Source organism: Trachurus japonicus, chromosome 4 (assembly GCF_045865225.1).
Source record: "Trachurus japonicus isolate A0001 chromosome 4, Traja_1.0".
NCBI lineage: Eukaryota > Metazoa > Chordata > Actinopteri > Carangiformes > Carangidae > Trachurus > Trachurus japonicus.
The window spans coordinates 26,303,524-26,331,178 of NC_140910.1; the positions used below are offsets into that span (position 1 = coordinate 26,303,524).

The 27,655-nt window shown below is 40.7% G+C and overlaps 1 protein-coding gene across 4 annotated transcripts in view; it reads left to right on the top strand.

Annotated features, from left to right (window-relative positions):
* LOC146989058 (discs large homolog 1-like protein) overlaps positions 1-25,700 on the top strand; it is a 114,665-nt gene extending 88,965 nt beyond the window's left edge. For 3 of the 4 annotated variants that reach the window (XM_085774992.1, XM_085774994.1, XM_085774996.1), the window contains 11 exons: positions 5,357-5,471; positions 11,899-12,081; positions 15,786-15,849; positions 17,775-17,790; positions 19,896-19,937; positions 20,314-20,364; positions 21,140-21,241; positions 22,045-22,217; positions 22,344-22,453; positions 23,262-23,353; positions 24,048-25,700. In XM_085774992.1, the coding sequence (XP_085631118.1) occupies positions 5,357-5,471; positions 11,899-12,081; positions 15,786-15,849; positions 17,775-17,790; positions 19,896-19,937; positions 20,314-20,364; positions 21,140-21,241; positions 22,045-22,217; positions 22,344-22,453; positions 23,262-23,353; positions 24,048-24,154 (1,055 nt within the window). In that variant the 3' untranslated portion in view covers positions 24,155-25,700. The remainder of the gene's footprint in view (positions 1-5,356; positions 5,472-11,898; positions 12,082-15,785; positions 15,850-17,774; positions 17,791-19,895; positions 19,938-20,313; positions 20,365-21,139; positions 21,242-22,044; positions 22,218-22,343; positions 22,454-23,261; positions 23,354-24,047) is intronic. The other variant, XM_085774993.1, reaches the window with a different exon arrangement.
* Positions 25,701-27,655: the final 1,955 nt, after the last annotated feature.

Here is a 27,655-nt window from a genome sequence, read left to right on the forward strand (position 1 = left end):
GTTTATTCTTTATCTCCCTCTATCAGATGGTATGGTGATTTCGCTGAAAGCTCTTATCACAGTTATTAATCTTCTTTCCGATCATTTTATTTTCTCTCTCTTTCTCTTCATTCATGTCTTGTTTTCTCTCCCTCGCTCTTAATCCCATAATGCTGAATGGAGGCGATGTGTGACATTTAGATGTTGTGATGATGTGTGAACATTTATACAGTGTCTGGTAATTGTGGTCACTCCTGTGTCCAGGGAACAGCGCAGAAATAAAACTGTTAATCCATCGATTCGTGGAGGATTAGAGCTGAGATTGAAAAACGCCAGACTGAGGTCAGCAGGGAAAATATTGAAGGTTAAAGCGAAAAATGAAAGTTTGAGCAGAAGGGCATCTGATGTGAGGCTTTTTTTTTTTGCTTTTGCTTCTGTGTTAAGTGTGGAGCTCTGATTTTGGCAGGAATCAAACCTTGACCGTGATGTCTGCACATCTGCTTTAGCATGAAATGAATTGCAGCAGTAAATACCAGACACATGGAGGTGAATCTCTCTTTCCTCCAGCAATGAAAATCCATCAAAGTCGCTTTTTTGCAGAACATCAGGGTGCAGTTTTTAAAAAAAACGCAGCTGGAGAAAAAAGTGCAACAAATTGTGTCGGTCTGACTGTTTCAGTGATTTTTAGACTTGCGTGACTTTGAGCTGCTTTAGTGCAGTTTAGTCATATTTGTGTCCTTGAGTGTCGCTGCGTTACATTAATGAACGCTTTCGGGGGAAACCGGAGCTGAGATCTGGGTGTTGTCGACTGCTTCTTGACAGAATTTAGAGGTTGATTTTTTGTTTGGACGTAAACGAGGAGAGGAAAACACACACAGAGGGGGAATAAGAGGAAGACCCATCAGGAGATACTGCAGGTTGTCTGTGTGTGTGTGTATGTGTGTGTGTCTGACCGTGTGTACCTCGAGTATGATTGAATTACTCAGGGTTAATTAGATTCTGTAGTCCACAGTGATGGTTCAGGGACACACACACAGACACACACACATACGCAGGGACATCCTTCAGAGGGGCTTTTTCAGGCTTATTGCCAGCGGCGTTGTCATCCATGTGTTAGTTCAGAGGTTTCTGGGAAACTGTGTGGTGTTAAGAAGACTAGAGGAGAGTCAGTGAGGATTTATTACAACACACATCTGCTGTTATATGCAGCCGCTCTGAGTAAAAAAAACAAAAAAAACACACACACAGACACACATGCACTACATTTTACTGTCCTTTTGATGCAGCAACCTGCTGGTTATTTTTACTTTCCACTGCTGGACAAAAGCTATCGTCCCTAAAAGCCATGGCCATGCATCACAGAGCACATTATATCATTTGTATTTTATATATTTTTCCCCCACTTTGTGCATTTTCATAAATAATGTACATTTATAATTAAAGAGGTACAATGACATTTTTATGGCCACTAGATAAAAATGGGTCAGTAACTAAAGTGTCTGTGCTGCATGGAGCAGGAGGATACTAAAGCACAGGGCTCCCATGCTGAGTGTTTGAGCAAATCGTTGCTCTTTGCATTGATTGTTCAAACCGGTTGCTCTCTCTCTCTCACAATTTACTGCTTGTCATTCAGCTGATACAGGGGGATACAGTTTTTCCCGGCAATTAAACTAAAAGCGCTGTTGGAAAATTCAGTGTTGCATGCGTGCACAAAATCAACACTGGGGTTTGTTTTTGTAGGTTTAAGCAGAAAGATGGATTCACAGACAGTTGTGTAGCCTATGTGAAAATCTGAAAAGAAACTAATTCAACCTGTTTATTGTTGTTTTCCTTATATCTAACTTGTTAAATCTGACTTCTCATGTAAGCCAATAGAAAATACGCTGCACCACTGATGCTGTCACTCCGCTGCTGAGCTGCTTGAACGTCACTGTGTGAAATCAGTGTGCATGTTTAATGTGACGCTTGTGTTGAGTGCACACTCACTCATGTTCCACCTACAGCATGACATGTAGGCAGCAGAAGTCACATACGTCCTAACATGTCCAGCTGATCCGCATGACTTTGATGGACGTAGTGCTCTTTTATGTGTTTGTTGGCCTGTAGGTGAAGGAGGTTCAGAGTTAAGACTGAATGACGTTGATAACCTGGTTCCACAGAAAAATGAATACAGTGAAAGTCAATCAACACTGTAAGATGTATTTATGATACATTATCTTTAAATCAATCATTCTTAAACCAACAGAAATAAGTGTTTTGGTGCTCAACCCTGTCTCAGATAGTGAGTTTATACACAAGTAAACTGCAACAGTGAATTTGGACCTGTCATTGACTATGGTCTGAAGGTGATTGTTCTCTGCAGGTTTCATTGCAGCCAGCCTCTTTGACTTTGTTTTCAGGTTTCAAATGTAGCAGCAGCTTTAATCCAAGAAGATTAATTGTTATTTTAAAACAAATGGGTCATTAAAGGGAACAAAACAAAGTACTGAGGTCGCTGTAAAGCAACAAGAAACCAAGAGCTGAATAAATTAAAGCAGAAGTAAGCGGAATGTTTGTGTTAATATAAGTCTTAATATCTTCCGACAGCAATCACTTATATAGAGTGTTTGGTCTGAAACACAGGTCTGTCAGTCACTCTGCTCTGCTGTAAGCCGAGGAGAAAACTTTCCTTGTATCCTACAACCTTTATCCAATGAGGAGAGAGAACGGCATAAAGGGGCGGTCCTCTCTGTGTGTGCAGCCAAGGGATGCGCGTGAATGTGGTGATGTAGGGACGAGGGCGGGGACTGCTAACTCCATCGGCTGACAAGAAGTTAGCCAAAACAACCGGATCGCTTACTTCTGCTTTAATATATGAATTAATTAATTAATGATTTTTTTTATTTTTGTGTCATGCCACCACTGTGGCCCATCCCATATGGGATTACAAGACACATTTAATGACAAATACAAAAAAAGACTAGACAGTCCTTCCTGTTAGTGTTACCTGCCACACAGGTGTGACACATAAATAAACAATTTAAGATTACTTTCGGTACTCAACTATATATCGCTCTTTGTCTCATTGCCCAAGCCTTTTCAAGAAATAAAGAAAATGCAAATATATTCAACTGAAAAGGATGTTTTAGCTTCTCAGCATCACACAAATTGGTTATTTGGATCTACCTTACTAAACAATTTTTGTCTTATAGTCATAGAAAGGACAATAGAACACAAAATGAATATTTTAAGTTATATCCATAGTGCGAAATACGGGGGGGTTTGGGGGGGTCGGACCCCCCCGATTAACCCCTTGAGACCCCCTGAAAGACTCAAAAGCAAAATCTGAGGGGGGTCTCAATCTTGTCAAAAAAATAAATAATATAATATAATACAATAATTTTATTGTGGTCAATTAAATGTGTTTAAGATCACCATGTCCAGTATTCATAATTCAAAACATTTATTCGTTTAACATTAAGCTGAACCATGTCACCTGCGCATTATGCAAATTAGCCATGTGCGCCAGCCCAGCGCAGGAGTCGAGCCCACTCGCTATCAGAACAGAGGATCCCGTTCCTCTCCCACCCTCTGCCGAAGAAAGTGAAGTTGAGGCCGAGTGCTCTGAAGACGTAGCCGCAGCCCCTGCTGCTAGCACTGGTGATTGGCCGCTTTTCTTTTTCTTTCTTTTTTTTTTTTTTTTTTTTACACCTAAGCAGGTGGGGTAATGGAAATACCGCAACCCTTGGCTTGACATTAAGGCAGGAAAATAACTTAAAGGTGTACAGAAAAGAAAATTGAATTTGAGCCCACTCTGGGTCATAAAATTAGTGTAATAACTCATCTATCAGACGATGTAGGCCAAACTTTGTGCAAAATTCTATTTTTGAGTAAATCTGTGATGAAAGTGTGTATTTTAGTGTAGTTTTTTTTTTTCGTATTGGATAACGCAGGCGCACGGATTATACGTCAGCCTGTACACGATTCACCAGCCACTGATATTGGATCCGTAATCCGTCATTCAAACGTCTGAGAGACGCACACACACACGGAGCTCGGGCTCGCCCCAAACTTTGAATATCCCGCCCGCTCGATAACGACCAATCAAATTCGTTTTCCTCACTCGGGTAAACTCGTGTTGCAGCTCGTGACAACTCGGCGCGACAAACGGGACAAACGGCCATTTCTGTACACCTTTAAGGTAAGAGGCTAGCCTGCTTCAGCATACTATGGCCTGAACCCCCAGTGGTGTTGTTTGGCCAGGCACCTGTTGTGAGCTATTTGTCTGTGCTTTTTCAATTTTCATGATGGCCCGTTATACGAATGTGATTTGTGGATGTGTTCAATGCTGTGTTTAAACGTATTTGCTAGATAGATGGTTAGATAAGGCTACATGATCGGTCATAGTTGCAGGCTGAGGATCTCGTCGTGCACATAATTGCACGTCAGTCTCCGATCTCCAGATTTATACAGTTGGTTGTTATTCGAGTGCACGAGTTTGGTGTCTTTCATTCATTTTAATTGTTGTATTTTATTTATCGTCAATTACTTTCTGCATTGTAATGCACAACTTTGCCTCTCCTTTTTAGGCTATAGGCTAATTTTCTTGGCTTATTGTAATGTTATAGTCCTACTTGAAAGAGAAAGAAAGAAAAAAAAATAACGGTATTGCGCAACAATCGCGAGTTAGGGACCCCCCCGAATATTGATGGGTATTTCGCACACTGGTTATATCACATTCTGCATGTATGATCGGTGTCTTATTCTAACAGTATCTGATGTCTAAGTGAGTGTGGAAGTCTAAAGCTGACTATTTTAGTGTGTGTGTGTGGTTGTGTAAGCAGGTGTGTGGTGATGATGTTACTGACATGGATGGAGTCTGATGTAACAGGAGTTAATATTCAGATCAAACAGACTATTTGATTATGGCTGTGGAGAATTTGTTGACAGCTGCGTGTGTTTATGTGTGTGCGACTCTGTCTGCACTGAGACTTGTGTGTGTCGACGACGCCTTCCGCACTGGAACATGGAAAACAAACTTGTTTGCTTGTTGTTGGACTGACATTTGTAAAAAAAAAAAAAAAAAAAAAAGACGTGGTTGACACTGTGAATGAACCTGCTCCGTCCTTCAGGCCGTGTTTGTTCATGCCTCTGCTCTCGTCTTTGATCCGTGCAGCGTAACGTTGTTTCTGAGCTGCTGAACAAAGGTGATCGAAGCATAAAAATAAAATCACTCAGCTGCTTCTAATGCGGCGCAACAAGTTGCTTTAAAAGTAGCTGGAATTAGATTCTGTGTAAATATTTTAATACGGGTGAAATGGGAGGATTTTTTTATGGAGAATCTGATTTCAGTTCCGTTTTTATGTGTCTAATGGTGTGTGTCTTTGTGTGTCTGCAGAGTACAGTCGTTTCGAGGCGAAGATCCATGACCTGAGGGAACAGATGATGACCAGCAGCGTCAGCTCCAGCTCCACGTCGCTCCGCTCCACACAGAAACGCACACTTTACGTCAGGTAACGCACACACAAACGCGCACACACACAGAGCAGACAGAGGTGACTGATTGTCCAGTGTCCTTCAGCGTGACACAACTATTATAAGGTCTTATCTCAGCTGTCTACTCTCAGGTCCTGTGTGTGTGTGTGTTTGAGACACTGAAAGAGAGGTTATCACGTCTGAAATCACAATCACAATCACACATCGTCTCAGACTCACACACACAAACACATCCATCGCCTGTCAAGTCTCCATTTCTATGTGTGTGTTTTTTTCTGTGTGTCCTTCTCGTTCTCGTCTTTCCCGGCTCATCAGCTCTCTCCGAATCACCCCTCGCTCGTCGTCGGTTTCCTTCGGCAGAGCCCAGAATTTAAGCATTTAAGATCCTTTCTTCACAAGAACCTCAGTGTTTGTGAAATATTGATTAAACGCCCCAGCGGCGGCTCCAGATCAGTCACATCGGAGCTCCTGGGAGATCAATAATGTGGAAACAAACACCGATGGCTGAATCCATGTGGGTTAGGCTTTAAGGACACAGGGAAACATTTACAGATCAAAGTGATTTCACAAACATTGTCTCTGTCTGTCTGAGCTCAAAACCCAACTGTATCTGTAGATTTTTATTTCATGCCTGCATCCAGAAACTGAATATTTCATCTGAAATGTTCACGTTTGCTGCCAAAAAGGAAAGTCGACATATGAAGCAACATAAAACCAGATGTTGTTGTTATACAGTTTATTTGATAGATAGAGGATGGGTGGAAAACACAAGAGCTACATCAAACAGTGGAAAGACAATTAAGGTAGGAGAAGACAATAAAACCAAAAGAGAACTTCACCTTAGAGGGAATTTATTCATGATCTGAAACTGAAATACAGACTAAAGAAAGCTATCTACTCTAGTCTAAAAAAAAGAAAAAAAGATGAAAAGCAACAGCTGTGATAACATAAAGGAAAAGCTTCAAAAGTTGAGCTGACAGGTACGTGTGCATGAAAGGAACATCTGACCTGAGCTGTGTGCAAGTGGCCTGGAAGGAAAAGGCCACAGCAACAGCTGGAGCATTCACCTTGAACTACACACACACACACACACACACACACACACACATATGGACTGACTCACTAAACAGAGCAGAGGTCACAGTCAGCACAGGAAGCAGGAGGCCAGAGGTCACATTCAGCCATGTGAGAGAGTGAAGGAGTTTTTCCTCCATCAGGCACAGTGATGTACTAAAAAGCAATAGTTCTGGGATGGCTGAAAAAAAGAAGAAAAAAAAAAGACTGATAACATCCTGCTGGTTATTCCCCGGACAGCAGTTCCCATGGCAACGGGGGTTGCACTGCTGACCGTATGCATGTATGTTAAGCTGAGGCTGCAGTTGAGGGAGTAAATGAAAGAAACAAACAGACAGTCAGTGTCTCGGTGTCAGAGTGACTAAAGTCGTGTCTAAGCAGGACAGACACACAACGTGACTGAGGTTCAGTAGGATTTAATGCGATGTGGGTGCATGAAAAATAACCTTATTTGGACATGTAATAAGTATGAAATATTGCAGGGTTAAATGTGTCCATCTGGGTCGTATGACTCCCATCACATTGAGCTGTGGTCCAACAAGTGTCACAAGGTTTCACCTGATTTATCTGAGAAAAAGCTGATTATATTCATATCTGACTCAAATACAGTTCAGCTTTTGATTCTGAATTTCAGTTTCATTCATTAGTGTGTGTAAACGTGGGATGTCATCGACCCACCGTACTGTAAAAACCTGTACTGACCTACTTGACTTACCCACCACCACTGTGAACCAAAGACTCAGTAGTAAAATATGAAGAAAGATGACATTGCAGCTGCTTGCCGTCACCCTTGTTAAATTTTTAAGTAGTCACCCATAGGCATGATTATTATTAGCATAAATTAAGTCTAACCCCCAATTTTTTTTATCTGTTTGTGGCCAAAAGTGAAGAGAAGGAGGTCTGTCCACTGTCCATGTTTGTTTGAATCAGAAGAAATCTGCATGAGGATGTTTACAAAATGATGCATCTGAGTGAAATGATGCATTAATAATGAAGTTGAGGTTCATTTAACAGTTGTTTGGTGATGTAGTTCCCAGTCTTTTCATGAATGACTTGATGCAAAGAGCAGTTAGATACATATTTCACGGCAAAACGCAATCAAAGTCAGAGGGAAAAGAAGAAGAGCGGTTGTTTTGTCGGTGAGTCCGTGCTCTGACAGCAAACGAGCCGGTTCACAGAACTAAATCAGAGTCAGCTCCTTATCGAGTTTCCTGCTCAGACTGTCAGAGCTCAACACGCTCATTCAGCTTTTAATCATCCTCCAGTGAGTTTGACAAAATGACTTTTTGCTTAATTCAGTTCACTTCATTCAATTCAGATGACAAAAAGACTAAGAGTCTGTTTGGCTCGGTGAAGCTGCACTCAGGCACAGTGGTGCTTTCACATCAGCAGGCAATGACAATGTGAAGATGCTGACGATAAGCAGGTGTAATGTTTAATATATTTTCTGCTGAGGCTGAAGGCTGAAGGCAATATCATTAGCCGAGGAGGTATTTGCTTATAAATCAAGTGCTGGACTGAGGAAAAGCCACCGAAGTTATCACAGTTCTCAATGTGTGTGCTGAATTTCACGGTAATTTGTCCAAAAGTTTTCTCAAAACCACAAAAAGTGGAGCTGCTGGTTTCATCCTCAGGGGACCATGAATGTCTGCTTGATAGCTGTTGGGATATTTCAGTGTACAGTAAATGTGTCTACATTGTCGTTCCTAGAGCATCGCTGCAAACATAGCTAAAAGCATTAACTTGGAGAAAAGCTGACAACTGTATAATCATAGATCTAATAAGGAAAAATTCCACATCCCAGATAATTATCATGACACCTCCCGGTACTATAATCAATTTACATCCTTGAATCTTAATGATAACGTTGCTCCAAGTCGAGTAAAAATCAAGCCGGGATCATTTCAAGGTTATATAGAATAATGTAGTAACCCCTCACCACCCCCCACCCCCCACCATAACCCCTATAATGAATCACTGTCATATGAGAATTTCCTGTATCTGGTTACTGCCCATAAACGACCAATCAGGATGCAAATGTTAAAAGAAGCCAGTCTGACAGGCAGCTGATTGGTCGGGGTGAGGCTGTTGGTGCGTGACAGATTGGGGGTGTCTAGTGCTCTGGGCTGCTGTGTGTGTGTGTGTGTGTGTGTGTTCATGCATGTATGTACAGTAGGAGTGTGTGTGTGTGTGTGTGTGTGTGTGTGTGTGTGTGTGTGTGTGTGCATGGGTTTTTTTTACTATATGCATGTGTATAATATGTAAGATACAGACTAACCTTTCCTCAGAGGAAATGTCGCAGAAGCAAGGTGACATACAGTGTGTTCTCTCCTTGATTCCTCTCTCCTTATTTTACATTCACACTGTTATGTTTCTATTTTAAACACACTCTGCTCAATAGCTCGACATTGTAATTGTATATTTCGCTGCACCTGGAACAGCTGACACGGCTCCAAAGACTGGTTACCAGATAAAATTCCAGCCTTATATTCCAGATTCCATGGTAGATTTAGTATTGCAGTGCACATAATAATGCAGCTGTCAGGTGTACGATGCCGTTGTCAAAAGATTGTGAATGAATATTATGCTGATTTATACTTATATGCACTGATCAAGTCGTTGTTTCTTAATGGGCACTGAAAATTGAACCCAGTCCGTGCTGTACTGGTCTCTGGTTCAGATCAGTTTCAACAAAAGTATTTTATATCCAGAACATCAGCTTCAATGCTGAAACTGAATATCATGGTTTTAAGATGCTTGTCAGCTTTTTTATTAAATACTTTCAGTGATTAGATACTTCAAATGTTGGTAGCAATTAGTTAGCATAAAGCATCAAGTATCAAAACCACAACTCTAGATTTTTAAGTTACACAAACAAAGTATCATAAATCTTTTGAAATTAAAATTAGTGTTGAACACAATCTACCATTTACAGTTTGAGCATCATCACTCACTTCTCTCTGGAGGTTAAAAAAAAAGCATGTAAAATGTGTCAAACACACACTGTGGTAATTAATGAATGTGTGTTCCTGGACGCGAGTAATTAGATTTCAAAGGTTTCCCACACAGGAGTTAAAACCACTGTAATGCAGAGAACAGGTAATTGATTTGGAGCTACGTTTTCATAGCTGTAGGCTCAGTAACCCTACACATAATCAATCAGTATGACCCGCGCACTGCAACGTCCTTCGGGAACATGTATATTTGTATTTACTGTGTTTTATATTTTCTTAAACCATGAACTCTGTGGAGTAATGACTGCAGTGGCTATATATATACATATTTATATATAGTAATAATAGAGTGTTGGATGTGGGACCTCAGCACCGATATAGTGTTTATGCTTTAACATGTCTACAGGTATGTGTCCACATGTTATTACACACCCACACACATCCATACACACACACACACACACACACACACACAATGTATGTGTTCTCCGGACCTCACATAATTAGATCTCGAGAGGCTCAAACTGATTTAAAGTGTGTGATACTGAGAACAGGTGATTGATTTGGACTTTCACGTACACACTGTACTGTAGCTGTGGCCTCGATAACGCCACACACACACACACACACACACACACACACACACACATACGCACAAACACACACCACATCCATCAGTGTAACCTGCTGGCTGCAGAATCGTTCAAGTCATTTAGCTCATGTGTGAATTTTGATGTTTTCTCCTCTAAGCAGTGACTGTGTGGAGCAGTGACATTATGAAGAAAGGAAAGGTTATTTATACACTCACACCTGACAGCTGCCCTTTACTGTGTGTGTGTGTGTGTGTGTGTGTGTGTGTGTGTGTGTGTGTCTGTGGATCCACTAATGTAAACACAACACTGCTCTTCATGTTTACAGTGTATCCTGTAACCTTTCACGCGTCATTTCTCCCTCTGATACCTTTTTACTACATTTGAACATTTTCATTTCTGATGATGAAACATAAGCTGCTCCTAATGTCTCACTAAGCTGTGCAGACCTGGTTCACCTGTTGAGTGGAGATCATACTCACTCAACACCTTTACACCTCTGAGAGGAAAAAAATGTTTAGATGGATTTGTTTTGTCAGTGAGTTTGATGTGTAATAATAAACTCATAAACAATCAGACTTTATTTGTATATCACTTTTTGTACAAGCAATTATAGATAAGGTTATGGATCAATGGTTTAAATAGTAAAGAAACTATTTAAAAGATAACAAAGGCAGTTGATCAGTGGATGAAATAGCTAAAACTTCATAATCAGTGTAAGATAAGTTGCATTGCATTTATTAGTGAGTGTAAACTAAACCAAACTTGGCAAAGAAAGAGTTTTTAGAATAAACATTTCCATAAACTCCATTTTTTATTTTCCTGTTTCTACCTGCTGATGCATCGGCCCAGAGGTTCATCAGCTCTGTTGATCACAGTCTGTTCCACTGCAGCTGTTGTTCACACAGCGTCACAGTGTTGAAGTGTCGACCCTCGGGTCATGACGTCGTCTCCTGTGAACCTCGTGTCCACTTCGTCCTAATGGAGCCCGACACATTTCACCACCAGATAAAAATATAATGTGCTTTTTTATCTTCTGTAATCTCACATCAATAAAACATACTTTGTAGGTTTTTTTTAGGTGTTTTTTTTGCGGTGTGTGTGTGTCTACCTCTGTCTGATTTTCTCTCTTGGTTTCTTTTCCTTCTCTGTCTCTGTTCTGTTTTATTGATGAAGGCAGTGGGGACTTTAGGGGATGCCTGTTATTTCAGCTCTAGTTCCTTTGCACACATGCATACACACACACATACATGCGCACAACACACACACACACACACACACACTGCTGGCCTACTTTTCCAGGTCTTTTCCCTCTGGACGGGTTTGGAGCTCTGTGGCCACAGAGACAGATCACCATTCACACACCACACACACAGACACAACTGCTACACATTAATGCACACAAACAGGCGCACAGACAGATGTGTGCAATTGCATTCATGCACACACACACACACGCACACACACACACACACACACACACACACACACACAGTGACAAGGTCATAAATTAACAGTAATAATCCAGGAGAGCATCCCTCAGTTCTTTACTACAACAGACTCTATTGTTTGTCTCTTTGTCTCATTCTGTGGCTTTATTTTATTTTGAAGTGTTCATCAATTTATCTTTAGTTGTGAGAAATCTTGAAAGTTTATAAAATATTCTGGAGACAAATTAGGTAAAAAAATGTGGTTCCATATTTACAACAATACAAAATAATAGGTATTATAAGGCAGCGCTGCAGTTATTCTCCTGTAGCAGACTGCAGTTGTGTTTGTTGCTGTAACCCAGACGACGTGTGTCTCTCATGTCCCTCTCTCTGCAGAGCGCTGTTCGACTACGATGGAAGTGCGTCAGACCTGAGCATGCCCAATCAGGCCCTGCCGTTTCACTTTGGCGACATCCTCCACGTGAGCAGCGCCGGCGAAGAGGAGTGGTGGCCCGCCCGCCACCTCAGCCCCCCGCCCCCAAACTGCCCCGAAGTCGGGGTCATCCCCAGCCGCAGGAGGTCAGAGTTCACTTCAGGGTTTTATGACGGCGGGAGGGGAGGGGGGAGATTTTTTATTGATTCTCATTTCCATGCTGCTTCTGTTCTGCATATAGTGTTTCATAATCAGTTAGCCCCTCCCCCTCCCTGTTGTCCACCTGTACAGTGTCGAGAGTGTTTTTTTCCCAGGGGGGGAATGTGAGTATTGTTGTTACCTGCTCCGAGCTGTCCTGAGCGCAGTGCAGGGGCAACAAGGTCAGAGCCTGATGCCAGATCCTCTATCTCTATGTTCACATGAACAACTCTTGTGTGCTTTTTATTCCTAAAATCCTCCTCTGATCTGCCCTGTGATGTCACTGCAACATTTACATAAGCATAAACGATTTCAGCACACCAGTTTCAAATTAGTCTCAGTTCACGTCGATGGTTCGTCATCATCCTCATCCTCATCATGTGGAATCTGCTGATTGTAAACATGCGGCACTAAGAGAGAGAGAGAGAGAGAAGCTTCTTCCTCTCACCTCCTTCTCTCGCTCCGTAGTGGAGGAGGTGACAGACAGATGTTGATGGAAGGAAGGAGGGGAACGTGAGGGCGTTAACGTGACGACGAATAAGCGAAAGTAGGTGCGTTTCCATCAGCTGTTTAGATGCGCATCGAGATGTATCGCATTGGAAAATGATGATGGAAACGCCGTGATTCGCATTAAAATCCTCTGATTCGCACAAAATGAAATACGCTCGCTATGGCCGGGTTTTGGTTGATTCGAATGGGAAGGAAACAGCTGTATGCGAATCAAGTGTGACGTAGCGCACTTTCACCCCGTCTACTCCCGTGTTTGCAGTTCACTCACAAGACAACATCAGGGTTTCCGCTGTCACACAACAATTAATTAATTGTGGCGCATCGCCACGGCAAAATAAAAGCCCCCACACACCTTCATATGTGATGACTGCACAGTTCTTCATAGTTCCTCCTCAGTAAAAACCAAACTTATCAACCAGCGAATCCAGCGTTTATCATTAATAAAGTCTGGGGCGGCGCAACTCTCTCTCTCTCTCTCTCTCTCTCTCTCTCCCACACACACACACACACACACACACACACACACACACACGGGTCACGTTATTACGGTAATAAACCTATGCGCTAAATCGCACTAATGTGTTCAAATCAGACCGTCCGGCCGGGAGGGGGGGGGATGCAAAGTCCGTAGATGGAAACACACATGATTCGAATTTCTTTTAATGCGCATTTCCCAGTAATTCGAATCACTTTGGATGGAAACATGGCTAGTGAAAGGAAGGAGGGATTAGAGGCAGCAAGGGGGGTGAGAGAGTGGGAGTGAGTGAAGGAGTGATGGATGCGACGGGTTATAGACAGTGGGGTATTAATAGACGGAGGTGTTAGCGTAGAGGCCGGGGTGTCAGAGGTGTAAGGTGCATTAGGGTAATAGAATAAATGTGTTCCAGTAAAAGAGCAGGATGATGTTACTGTGTAGGCCGAGGGAGACGAAGATGTGGAGTATTAAAGGACACAGGAGGATGCAATCTCCAGATTAAACAGCATGCACTTTATTCAACTGTAGTGAATCTGATATCCATCCACTCTTTACCTTCTTTCTCTCCTCTCATCCAACTTTCCTTATTGCCCTTCGTGCCTCCATGTTCCCTTTCTTTGACTCTAATCTGCTCCTCCACTTCTCTTTCTGTCTCCTCTTCTTCAGTTTCTCCTCATTTAATTCTTCATCTTGAGTAAAAAATAACCACAAAGCGTTTGCTTGGAAATTACCCCTCCTTTTCTCCTCCACTCCTCCACCTGCTCTCTTCCTCCTTCTTTTCCTTCCGTCCTCCCTCTTCTCCCTTCTTCCTCCTCTTTACATCACCTCCTCTCCTCCCACTCCCCATCCTCTACTCTTCCTAACCACCCATCTTCCCTCTTCTCCATCCACCTCTCCTCCTCTCTTCCACTCCTTTTTATCCTACCTTCCTCTTTCCCACCCATCTTCCTCTCCTTCTTCTTCTATATATTTCATCTGTAACCCCTCCTCTTCTCTCTTCCTCCTCCTCATCTTCTTCTCGAGTAAAAATGAACAAAAAATTGTTAGTTTAAAATTACATTTTAATCATGTTCTTTGTAAGAGGAGAGAATGGAGATCAGGACTAAACTAACTAAAGAAGTGGAGACAACTTATTTGCTGATGCAGTGTAAACAGGCTGTAGTGATGGTATTGTTTGTGTTTGGTTGTAAAGCCTTTCAGAGCTGAGCTGTCATCAGAGATTAAAACTGAATCCCCCCATTTTCTTTTTCTCCTTTAGTTATTACAGTTGTTTCTGCCGTGCTCCACAACACTGCTGGTTTGTTTTCAGTGACAGTTGTTTGGCTGTTGACGCACATTAGGAACCTTAAAGCTGCATTATCGTGAGGCAGTTGTACAAAAACACATCTGACCTCAATTATGAAGCCAGACTTGGAGAAAGAAACAAGTCCCCTCACTGAGACACTGGAGATTCACCTTATTTGAAATTCAGGCGGTGAACATGATCAGCAGCAGGAAATGGTCCTGCACAGGAAGTGACAAATCTAAATTTAAACCTCGGGGACAGAAAATGTCTCCAAAGCAGCAGCAAGCAGACTCCATCGAGAGAGAGTGTCTCCTCTCTGCCGTGGCTGACGTAGTTTGCTCTCGTCGCCGTCTCCTGTCCCTTTGCATTTATTAATTCATCACAGCTCATTCAGAACAGTGGATGTCATCATCCCATCTCCTCTTTACTGTCAAACCACATGATACCTGGATTAGTCAGGTAAAATAGATCCTAAAGTGATTCAGATATCCTGGGCTACAAAATGAATTTCTGAAAAGAGAGATATTGTGTCATATTTTGACTTTTGTATGTGTATTTTTAGCTGAGAAATGATCTGATTTTTGGGGTGTGAGGTGAAACGAGCTCCACAGTTTCATTGAGCCAAATGTTTTAAAATGCAGCATAATGATTCTGTGTTTACAGTTTTGATCTTTCAGAGGAAAAAAATCTCCACAAACAGAGTTCAAACTCACTGTTATTTCAGTCTGGACAATTATAACTGTTACAGGCTTAAAGAGATAGTTCAACATTTTGGCAAATTGGAACCATTGCCATAATGCCTATAGTCTTAGGTGTAGGTTTGTTACCTTTAATTGTCGGTGTAAGCTATTTTTAGAATGGCGGAGCAGAGCCGCAAGATGCTCAGAGCTACGCTACGGAGGCTCATGGGATTTCTTGGTTTTCAAGGTAAATTCATGCAAAACCGCTGATGCATGTTCCCGTCAGGGACAGTTTTCCGGCAAGCAGTCTCTGCATTTGCCTCGAAAACAACTCTGTCTCGTAACGTTCCGTTATTGTCTCATAACGTGGTGAATGTGCAGGTCACAACTTGTCCACCAGAGCGTTTTGGAGTTGTTGGATTGTGTATTTGATGAGTTTGATGAGGGAAACCAAGAAATCCCATTAGCCTCCGTAGCGTAGCTCTGAGCAGCTTGCGGCTCTGCTCCACCGTTCTAAAAATAGCTTGCACTGACAATTAAAGGTAACGAACCTACTGTTAAGACTATAGGGATTATGGCAATGGGCCAATTTGCCAAAGAGTAAACCACTGAAAGATGATGTAATGTCTGAATATTACATGAACATTATATGATGTTTTTCATATATTTTACTTTATGGGTTTTTTTCCTTCCTTCCTACAGGGCAGAGAAGAAGGAGAGGTCGAGGTTAAAGATTGTCAGAGTGACGAGGTCTCAGGACAGATCGGTGAGTAGCAACTTGTCATATAAACCTTTGAAGGCGCTAATAGTTCGGGGTTAATTACACAGACACTGCTGTCTACTTCTTATTCTGTTTTACATAACAAAGCAGCAGTTTGTTCCAACGTCCGTATGATTTTTCTATTCAAGCTAGAGGAACATAAAATCCAGGATGAGCAGAATAAGTCCTAGCAATCTGCTGGGAGTTTAGAAAAAAACACCAACTTCATCAACTGGTTCTGTTTCTATGAGTCCATGCTGAGCAGCCAAGTCACAAGAAATAACAAGACAATAACAACTTAAGTTGTTCAGCCATAACATTAGGATTAAAGGTTTTTGCTGAGAAGAAAAGGAACTATTTGTGTTAATGGGACTTTGGATTTTCACATTACATCTTTTTAAGGTAAATGTAGCAGACTTATAAAAGTGCTGCACTGTGTGTTGCTCTCCGGCAATAACTGACAACAAACGAATGGTGTTGATGGGGGAAAAAAAGGTGTTTTATAAAGAAAATCATGTTGTTAAGAATAGAAGTAAGAAATAACACAAAATAGAAAGAGGGGATTAGGAGATACATAATGAAGTCTACTTCAATATAAAACAGGAAATGAAATAAATATATAGTCTCCACATATAAACCGTCCCTCAGGGCAAACAAGGTTTTACCTCAAATCAAACTGTCAGACCACTTTAAATGAGATAAACATGAACTCTATCTGAATCCTATTACAACAACGTTTCAGTGCCGTTCAGTTCTCAGATGAAAATTCAATGAGGATGTGTTGAGATGATGTGAAAACAGCTGCAGGAGGTTTGATGTTAGTTGTGCTATTCGCAGAGGAAAGACAAACTTAGCTATGATTCACTGTGTTATTCCTCATAGTTAAATCGTCTTACAACAACTAATTAAAAGATTATTATTATTCATCAAAAATTCATCTTTAATCCAATATTTAAAAGAGGTGATAGCAAAAGTGACATTATGTTTGTTTGGTTATGCCAAAAACAAGATATTTGCATTCTTGCATATTTCATATGTATTGAATATTTCATACATAGGGTAATTGCAGAGTGGGGATGTTTGGCACAACTTAATTGACCTCCAGTGATCATGGAGGAAAAGAAATAGTTTGAAGACATGAAAATATAGAAATGACTAAACTTTATTATGAGCCCATGGTAATTGAAAGTGCTTTATAAAAACCATTAAAACTAAAACACCAAAAATAAAACGTCAACCTAAAAAGGAAAATAGCAGGACAGAGCAGCAGCACAGGTCTAAAAGCAGCTAAATGTTTAATTAAGAGCAGAGAGGTGAAAACAGCTGAAAACGTATTCTAAGCACAGGAGGTGCAGCTTCAACAGAGACGCCCTCAGATTAAACCCTGCAGTCGATCGGTTCAGCAAACGCCCAGAAGCATTTGTTTGCATAAAACAAAGAAACAAAGAAACTCCTGACTAAAAATCTGCTTTTGCCAGTCACAGCTGCTCCACTTGTTTCCAGGAACAGTGTGAGTTACAAATTAGATTTTCTTTTAAAAAAAAAAAAAAAAAATGGTGTTTGTGATCTAAGTTCTTCTCTCTACGAGTTCACGGACGATGACGTGACTTTACAGCTGTCGCACTTCACACCGTGTGACGCCGAGCGCTGACACACCGGCTATTGATATCACAGTGTCGTCGGCTCCCTCTGTGTTTCCCTCGCGCCGTGTGAATCAGCCACTGTGTGTGGTGAAGAGCTGATAATTAAAAATGATCACATGTCACCGTGTGTGTGTGTGTGTGTGTGTGTGAGAGAGGAACAGAGAACTCATGAGTTTTCATACAGGGATTCTGCTGATGACAGATATGATCCTCTTGAGTATAATGATTGATGTCCTCTGTCTTTCTCTCTCTCCCCTTCCCTCCCTCCCTCTCTCTCTCTCTCTGCAGGACCAGGAAGATAAAGGTAGGTCTTCTCTCCATTAGTGACACCTGCTGGTCATCATCTATGCCTCCAGCTCCACTGTGCAGCATCCACTTCACCTCCCTTATCCCCTCTCTTCACATCCATCCATCCTTCAAGTTCATCCTATAACCTCAGTCCTGGTCCTGGATGGAGGGAGAGAGGGGAACATGATGGGGGAGGGGAGAAATAGATTTCAGATTTTCAGATTTTTTTTGATTTTTTTTAAAATGGGAAAAGTACATGTTAATGGACATTGACATATAAATATGTGGGATTATAGCCAAGTGGCTAATTTCCACCCCCAGTCCCATTGGCAGGTTGATGTTAGACATAAAAAACAATGATGGTAAAAAGTACAAGAGGCAGGACTAGGGCAATAAAACACCTTGACATTTTACACGGAACATATATGAACGACATACTGTACATAAACCACCAGTTAACTGACCAAAGACGGTTAAAAGAGTGGGTAAGGGGACCAAAAGATTACTGAGAAGTTATAAGGTGCTACAGTGCTAGTTAAAGTGCTATGTGCTAAAGTGACGAGTGCATAAGTGCAAGATTGAATTTAATTTGATTGCACGATGCCCCAATAAAGTGCAGGATCGACTTAAATTGCACTATAGCACATGATTGCACATGCAGATGTGTGTCCAATATTGCACAAAGTTTGTATAAATAAATGTATTATGTACACACCATTGTATGAAATTGAGATACATATGTATATGTATACACAATACAGAAAAGGAAGGAAAAAAGAAAAAAAGAATACAGAGTGGTGCCCCATACAATCAACCAATCAGGCGAACATACACTTCTAGACTTCATGATCACAGGTCTGATTTTGTAATAGCCATGACTTAAGAGCTTTGGTAAAAGAAGTGAGAGTTGGAAGTTCACATATAGTGCTAGGTATAAATAGACACTGTCACTGTCCAGAGTAGTCCACCTGTAGCTGTAAATCAGGCAGAAACCAAAAGTGTTTCCATTTTTAACAAGAAGCTGGAGGTGAAAGTCAAAAATTACAAACTTAACTGCATCTGAGGCTTTGAGTTTGAAAAAAAATCAAATGACTATATTTCACATTTATAGTGTTTTTAGTAGCGGTAATTCCCCCTCAGAGTTACGTCTGTGTTGCCTCATAAACTGATGAATGTGTGTTAGCACAGAACAAAGAGGGGAGGGAGGAAGGGAGGGAGGGGGTCTTTGTGGCCTTTGTGAATAAGGAGAACGATGAGAGCAAACAAAATCTGTCTCAGTGGGCGCTTCAGTGTTGCTTTATTGCAGGATTGGTAAAATCATGAGACTTTCCTTTAACTAAAAACAGCGACACCACATCTTAAAATCCACAATCTTACCTCAGGGCAGCCCAACAACAGTGTTACAGCAGGATTGTGGCATCATATGATAGAGCTAATTCACTCTTTAAACACACTTGTCTTTTCTATTTTAAATGTTCATTATAGTTTTTTTTATTTGTAAACACCTATTTATATCTGAGTGTAACATAGCATATTATCAAAATAAAGTACCTTATCCACTTATTGACACATTAAGTGAGATTCAGACTTCTTCTCTGTTGATGCAGTGGAAAGTTCAGATTGTGACGCATTTAACGACGGTTTTTAGCGATTGATTTGACGCCGTTAGGAAGAAGCACGTACTGTGAGTCAGTTTAACACAGCTTGGACTTGAGACTTGTTGTAAAATCCTGCATCACACTCTGCAGGTGCAGGGTGGACTGAAGTGGGCATGTACAGTAGGAGGCTTGTATTGTTGTTTATTATGGGATGTTGTAGTAATCCAGGAGGCACTTAAATGTGTTTTCTTACTGAGGGTCATGTTCAGGTGTCCACATACTTTCAGTCATGTCTCACAGGTCGTGGGTTGGATCGCACAATACTGTACATACAATGTATAATGTATAAATGGATGAAATGATACTGTGCTGCTGACAGCGTGTGTGTGCGTGTTTGTGTTTTATACATTTTAATGTGTGTGTGTGTGAGAAAGAATGGATGTGTGTTTATTTGTCTGTTTGTCTGTATATGTGTGTTTGTATGTGTGTGTGTTGCTGACTCTGACCTGTCTTGTCCTTCCAGAGCTGGTAACCTCTGGCACCAGCGATAGTGAGAGTAGTTCCTGTAAGTCTAGACCCTCCTGTCTTTCTTTCTTTTCCTCTCTCTGTCTCTCTCTCTCACTTTCTACACTTCTTTATTTTGTTTTTTTACTTTGATTTGGTGTGTGTGTTTCTCTGTGTGTCCTTGTGGGAGTGTCATACACACATGCACATGTGTATTTGTGTGTTGACTTGTGTTGATTCTTGTGTTTTCATGTGCATGTGAGTGTTGGTGTGAGTGTGTGTGTGTGTGTGTTGGTGTGTGTGCAAGCTAGCTTTCTCTGCTTCTCCAGAGCTGGTGAAGAAGTCAAAAGTAAAAAAGGGTGGAGGTGTGTTTTGATGTCAGTTGTCTCATCCACTGTGACTCTAAATGTGTCCATCCTCTCTGTTTGTCCAATCAGCTGGCCAGGAGGAGACCCTCCTCACCTACCAGCCTGTTATGCAGCAGGAAGGTCAGTGACTCTAATATATTAAGCTTTAATTGAACACCTTTATGTTGTCATCAATGTTTCAATATAATTAGCATAGCTTTAAAGGGATAGTTCAACATTTTGGCAAATTTGCCCATTGCCATAATTGCTATAGTCATAGCAGTAGGTTCGTTACCTTTAATTGTCAGTGCAAGCTATTTTTAGAACGGCGGAGCAGAGCCGCGAGCTGCTTAGAGCTACGCTATGGAGGCTAATGGGATTTCTTGGTTTCCCTCATCAAACTCATCAAATACACAATCCAACAACTCCAAAACGCTCTGGTGGACAAGTTGTGACCTGCACATTTACCACGCTATGAGATAATAATGGAACGTTACGAGATGGAGTTGTTTTTGAGGTAAATTCATGCAAAACCGCTGATGCATGTTCCTGTCAGGGACAGTTTTTCAGCAAGCAGTCTCTGCATTTACCTCTAAAACGACTCTGTCTGGTAACGTTCTGTTATTATCTCATAGCGTGGTGAATGTGCAGGTCACAACTTGTCCACGAGAGCGTTTTTGGGTTGTTGGATTGTGTATTTGATGAGTTTGATGAGGGAAACCAATAAATCCCATGGTGGTTAGCTTGCACCGACAAATAAAGGTAACGAACCTACTGCTAAAACTATAGGGATTATGGCAATGGGCCAATTTGCCAAAATGTTGAATTATCCCTTTAAAGCTACTTACATAGAAAAGTGGGCAGTTAGAGTTGCAGCATGTTTATATCACTTTGGTTTTCTCTCTCATTTACGTAGTTAATTACACGCGGCCAGTCATTGTGCTCGGGCCAATGAAAGATCGGATCAACGATGACCTCATCTCTGAGTTCCCTGATAAGTTTGGCTCCTGCGTCCCACGTGAGTTCCTGAACCGTGTGATAAATTGAAACGCTGACCTCTAAGACACACTGACACTTTGCATTTGAGGCACATGTGACCTTCTCTGTGACATTATGAAATCTATAAAATGCTGTTTATGATGCTGGAATGAGCGCTGCTGACACTTCAGCCTGCGGTGATGTGAGCGTTTTGTTTCATACATCTCAGCACATTTTTATGACCTCACTTAAAGTTGATGTTTAGCTTCTTTCAGTTTTAACTTATAACAGAAATGTGCAGAAAATATAACAGACAGAGATACCTGCTACGGTTTTATTAACTGTTACGATTCCCACTTTGATGAGATGACGTCGTTTGACAGACAGGTTTAAAATGAAAACTGTAAAATGTGGCTCAAGAAGAAATGTCAAGTAAAAGTTGAAGGTCAAATCAAGGATTGAAATGAATAAATCCAGGCTATAGATACTATTTTATTTCAAATTCAAAAACCTGAGAAATGTCTTTTTTGGCAGTGAACATGGAGCTTGAACATCCCATCTTTACATTATCTATATATACACTTATATGCTCTTATTCGTAAGTAATAGTGAATATGAAGTCTGAGATAAAGTTACATGTATCTTTTTTATTATTTTCATGACTGTTTTCTATATATTTAGTTTATACATGTGCACACAGCCTAACACTTAAAGAAACACATCACAAAATTCAAAATTAGTAATGCAATAAGGTGACAATAAAGTGCCATATAAACACTGACAGAGGTGAGCTCATATAATCAATATTTATACTCTGGTCTGTGTGAAACCTCTGATCCTCAGACACAACGCGGCCGCGGCGAGACTATGAGGTGGACGGCAGAGATTACCACTTCATGTCCTCCAGAGAGCTCATGGAGCAAGAGATCCAGGAGCATAAATTCATCGAGGCCGGACAGTACAACAACCACCTGTATGGAACCAGCATACAGTCTGTCAAAGAGGTCGCTGACAAGGTGAGAGACTGAGAGAGAGAGAGAGAATACGAGGAGAGAGGACAGAGGAAACGGGATGAAGGGGTCGATGGAGGACAGAATACACAGTCGTCTAATTCTCTGTCTGGCTCTATGTCTCTCTACCAGGGTAAACATTGTATACTGGATGTATCAGGGAATGCGATAAAGCGTCTCCAGATGGCCGGCCTCCATCCCATCGCTGTCTTCATTAGCCCACGCAACGTCGACAACATCCTGTGAGTGACAATGATAACATTGATTGATTGATTTTATTGATTTTCACACACAAACACACACACATCATCATCATCATAAGAAATCTCATGCTAAAAAAAACATATTGACATTACTACAGTGGCTGGATGTGTAAAAAAGAAGTCACCCCAAGGAAGCTACTTACATAAAGCTCATACGAGGGGGCTAGATAGATAGATAGATAGATAGATAGATAGATAGATAGATAGATAGATAGATAGATAGATAGATAGATAGATAGATAGATAGATAGATAGATAGATAGATAGATAGATAGATAGATAGATAGATAGATAGATAGATGGATAGATAGATAGATGGATAGATGGATCGATAGCATTTACAAGATAGACAAAAACATGGAAAACACTCATTAAAACAATACAAAGAGGAAATCTTTCACTGGGGTTTATCTTTTTTCTTTTTTAATATTTATAAATGTAGATTTAAAAAAAAAAATAATTACGTGTATGTTTGTGCCAGATGTGAAGGTGGGTGCAGGCAAAAAATAGCAGAGTAGTTCAGCTGTAAATCCTGCAGTTATACCATGTGTTTGTTTTATTTATAGAATATTTGTTAACACAGCTCTGTTTGCTCTGTATTCGCTCACCACTCTGTGTTGGTGCAGCTCCACTGTTACAAATACCATCGCACCATGTGAGCGCTGCTGAAGGTCAGCCCGAGGTCTCTGGGAGCTCAGCTCGTAACCGTGGAAGAATCACGTTGTGTACCTTTGTACTGTCTGTTACACTGTCACTTCTCATGTCCGACTCTCGTGTGTGTCTGCAGAGAGATGAACAAGCGCTTCACCGAGGAGCAGGCGAGGAAGACTTACGACAGAGCGGTCAAACTGGAGCAGGAGTTCACAGAGTACTTCACTGGTAAGTTATTGCACGTTGTTGGAAAACCAGCGCCACATACTGTTGCAGCCACCGCAGGGTTAACTCCTGTTGGGAACAATCCTGACTCTGCATTTCCCCACATAGAAGCCGCACAGTGTACGTAAAGCACATAAAAACTGATGACGACCTTTAAAGGTCACTTTTCATTTTCATTGTAGTTTGTTTTTTCGTGGATTATTATAGGACCCATGTTGTGGAGTGGGAGTGAAGGGACCGTGTAATAATTTATTTATAGTTTTATCTCTCTCTCTGTCAATTCAATTCAATTCAAATATGCTTTATTGGCCTGAATGTTACGAGAACTATGTTGCCAAAGCATCAAGAATCAATGAAACAAATACAACTCACAGAATCAAATATATACAAATAAAATACAAATAAAAAGTATATATACATTTATATACCCTATGCGTGTGTGTGTGTGTGTGTGTGTGTGTGTGTGTGTGTGTGTGTGTGCGCACGCACTGATGAAGTGCTGTCTCTCTCTCTCTCTCTCTTATACACTGGGTTATACATTGGGTTATACACAGATAACACACATTATGCACAAAAAAAATATATATAGACATAGTTCATATTAGATGATGATGATAATAATAATAATAAAGATAAACAAAAAACAACAACAATATTATATTATAGCAATAATGGTTCTGTCTCTGTCTCTGTGCAGGTATCGTCCAGGGCTCGTCTCTAGAGGAGGTGTACTCGCAGGTGAAGCAGATCATAGAGGAGCAGTCTGGTCCGTACATCTGGATACCAACCAAGGAGCGACTCTGAATAAACAAACACACACACATACAAGATCACACAACACACACACGCAGACACACAAATACACACATCACTCTTTCAATACTTCCTACTTCTCTGATTTTCTATTATCAGCCTGCTTCCGCTCTCTCTCTCTTTCTCTTATACGCACCACATCACCACAGATACACACAAACACACACACATGTACACAAGCACATAAAACGGGACGAGGCTGGGACTATCTGGGACTGCTACTTCCTGAAGAGGGAGGAGCTCATGTCTGTCCAGCAGCCTATTGGTGGATCTTCCTACAGCTCAGTTCCTTAATGTTTAAGGAGGTGGTTCAAATCAAGGCGACATGTACCATTATCTGATTTGATTTCATTATTGTTGTTCTTATTGTTGTTGTCGTTGTTGTTTTCATATTAACGAAGGGTAATGCATTCATGTATGGGTTTGTAATGATAATATTGTCACCAAGAGGCAGACTTTTGCACGCTGTAGCTTTAAGAGCATGTTTTTGGGACAAAATCTTGATCTCCCTCCCCGTCTGTCTGTCTGTCTTTATGTCTGTCCGTCCTTCCTCATGGCATCGCTCCCGTCTCTCTCTTTCTTGTCTATTTCTGTCTTTCGCTCATATCTCAACTCCCCCACCTCCAGACTATCTACAGACTTTAGATACGAGGTGCAAACTTTATAATGTGCCCCAACATTTTGGTTTAAAGGGTCGAATTGAAACTGTAGTACAATTATAGATGTAGCAAGAAAAAAGAAATATCAGATGTAATTTAGGATTAATACGATTGAGACACTTGTTGATATTGGCAAAAATAAGAATCAACCTAATTATAAACTAAATTAGATTGCTTCAAATTAACAAAGCATAGCGAAATCTGTGTCCGGTTTGTTTTTGGAGAGCCAAAAAGAAACTGAGAACATCAGCTGGAGACCTGAGCCTATGTTTATCAACTTAAAAAAAAAAACTAAAAGGAATTTGTAATTACCTTTTTAAAAAAAAACAGAGAGTAAACTTTAAAACAAGATTATGTCACTTTTTCTGCAGCTACATGTGCACATTACAGGACTAATTAGTGTTAGACACTGGAAGCAGCTAACAGCTCATGCACAGAAGAAAAAGTCTTTTAACGTGTTAGGTAACAAACACAAACTCATCTTTACACAAACCAGCAACTGATCTGATGACTGAAAATATCTGAGCCCAATGAATGTAGATGCCAGGAGCGCGTCTCTTAGCTACTGCCCTGATGTCTGTACTGTGAATACAGGGCAAATCTCCTTTTTTCTAAATGAAGGAATCGTATAGTTTGTGGTGTGTGATGTGCTGCTGGGAGGCGTTACCTGCTTCTTGTGGGAGATTGTACTTCTATAGAGTCACATAGTGTAAGAAACAGGCTTTCAGGGTGCGTACTGTACAGGGAATAAAAGAGGAGTTTGAAGCTGTGATTTGAAGGTAAAACGGCTGCAGGGTGTTTTAAAGCAGTGATCACATAAATGTTCAGAGCAGAAATAGCCAATCAGTGACGAGGATTAACAAAACTGCTGTTTCTTCGATGTAATTGAAAATAACTTATATTTCACTCAGTGATATTTTTATTTTTTCATTCTATTCTTCCTATTATTAATACTTGATTATCCACAGGCAAAGTCTGTTCATACAGTATATTTTGTGGTGCTTTACAATCAATTATCAAATCAGATAGAAGCAAATAAATAAAACAAAGACAAAAGCAAAAACATGGACACTGAGTAGGATTTTAGAGCCAAACTGGTGAGTAAAAATTGATTGGTTCTTATTGATAAATACCATTAAAAAAGAAGAAAAAGGGTGTAAATCCTAATAAATGGTTAAATCTAATGCATGCACATCATGACCAATAGCGTTTACATCGAAGTGAATCAATTGGTATTCAAGAGTAAAGGAATAAAGAGATTTATGATTTTAACTTTTATTATTTTTATTAACTTTCGGCTGTTTGATAAATACAGGTTCAGGTCGTCAGTTTGAGAAACTTGGGTTTGTAACGCTCAAGTCTTTATCCCCTCTCTGTCTTTCCTCCCTCCTCCTCCTCTTCCTCCTCCTCCTCTTCTCTCTGTCTCATGCCTTCATCTCTCTCCTCCTCTCCTCCTCTCCTCCTCTCCACCTCCACACTCACAGTGAGACACCAGTCGAGCAACAGTGTATCATCATCTTCATCATCATCACGATCATAATCAGCATCATCGTTCTAGCTTAACCTTCTTAACCGTAGTTGCACTAACGAGGGCTGGTTTCCTTAAAAGCATCTTAGCGACAGAGCGGATATATATATATATATAAACCGTCCCAGTGTTTCTGCTGCTGATGGACTTCTCCTTCAGCTCATTCACTGATTCATTATGCTGGTTTGAATGTGTTGAAGACACCAGGACACTATCTTTTTTTTTTCTTTCTTTCTTTTGAGGGGAGGGTGTGAAATGTTTTTGCAGTTATCTCATTTGCTGTCTGTCATGCTATTGTTGAGTAGTCAAAGACATTACGGTATCAGCTCTGCAGGTTTTGCTTTCATGCTGGGTTTATTTGAGCCTTCGGTCCCAGCACATATAACAGACGCCTGAAACTCGCTCCATTTGTGACCACAGGACTCTGTATTTTACTCTGTGGTTTGGTCAGACCACAACATTTGGGTGATTAGTAACCTAAATGTCACCCATCATCAAAAAAATGACATGTTTGCATGGGGGGATAAACTACCATTTAATCCTGCACCAATCATCACCGGTGACTTAAAGATACCCTGTAGAAGTTTTAATCACAAACTCAAAAATTGCAGTGAGTGTTTAGTTTTGAGGCAGTTTCCCACTTTACAGGTGCTACAACATGCAGCCTTTCACTTTGGTTCCCGCTGATGCTTCTCGTGGTGGTTGGTTGGTTTTTCGCTGACTCACTTCACAAGTGACATGATATATGAAACTTTACTGACAGTGATGACTAAATATATATATTTTTTAAAAGTCCTCACTATGTTGGATGCGGTTAAAACAGCTTTTATTTTATCATTTGCAGCTGTTTTAAAGTTATAGAACAATGTTTTCGTTTTTGTATTTTACCAGTGAGCACCTGTTTTGTTTGAATCATGCATGGTGCCTTTGGTTTCATGCTGTACTGCTGGTCGACAGTGAATGTAAACATAACTTTTGTTTGTTTACAAGAAAACTCTACTCGGCATCTTTAACGTAGACCCCAGTTAATGAAGAGGAATGGTGGAGAGTCGCAAAACAATGTGAAAATAATGTGGCAACTGCTCATTATGATGAACTTACAGAGAATTATCATCTGTAGCTGTTCTCAGCTCAACACGGCTTTAGGTTTTAGTCAGGATTTAGTCGTCTAAAAGTTTTTCTGTCTTGATTTACTGTTACTATCCTCATCAACTGCTTTCAACTAAACCCACTGCACACTCTCTGCTCGACACCAGACAGTATAAAGGCAGCAGACACAGCAGAGGAGCGTTAGCAGCTAAACAT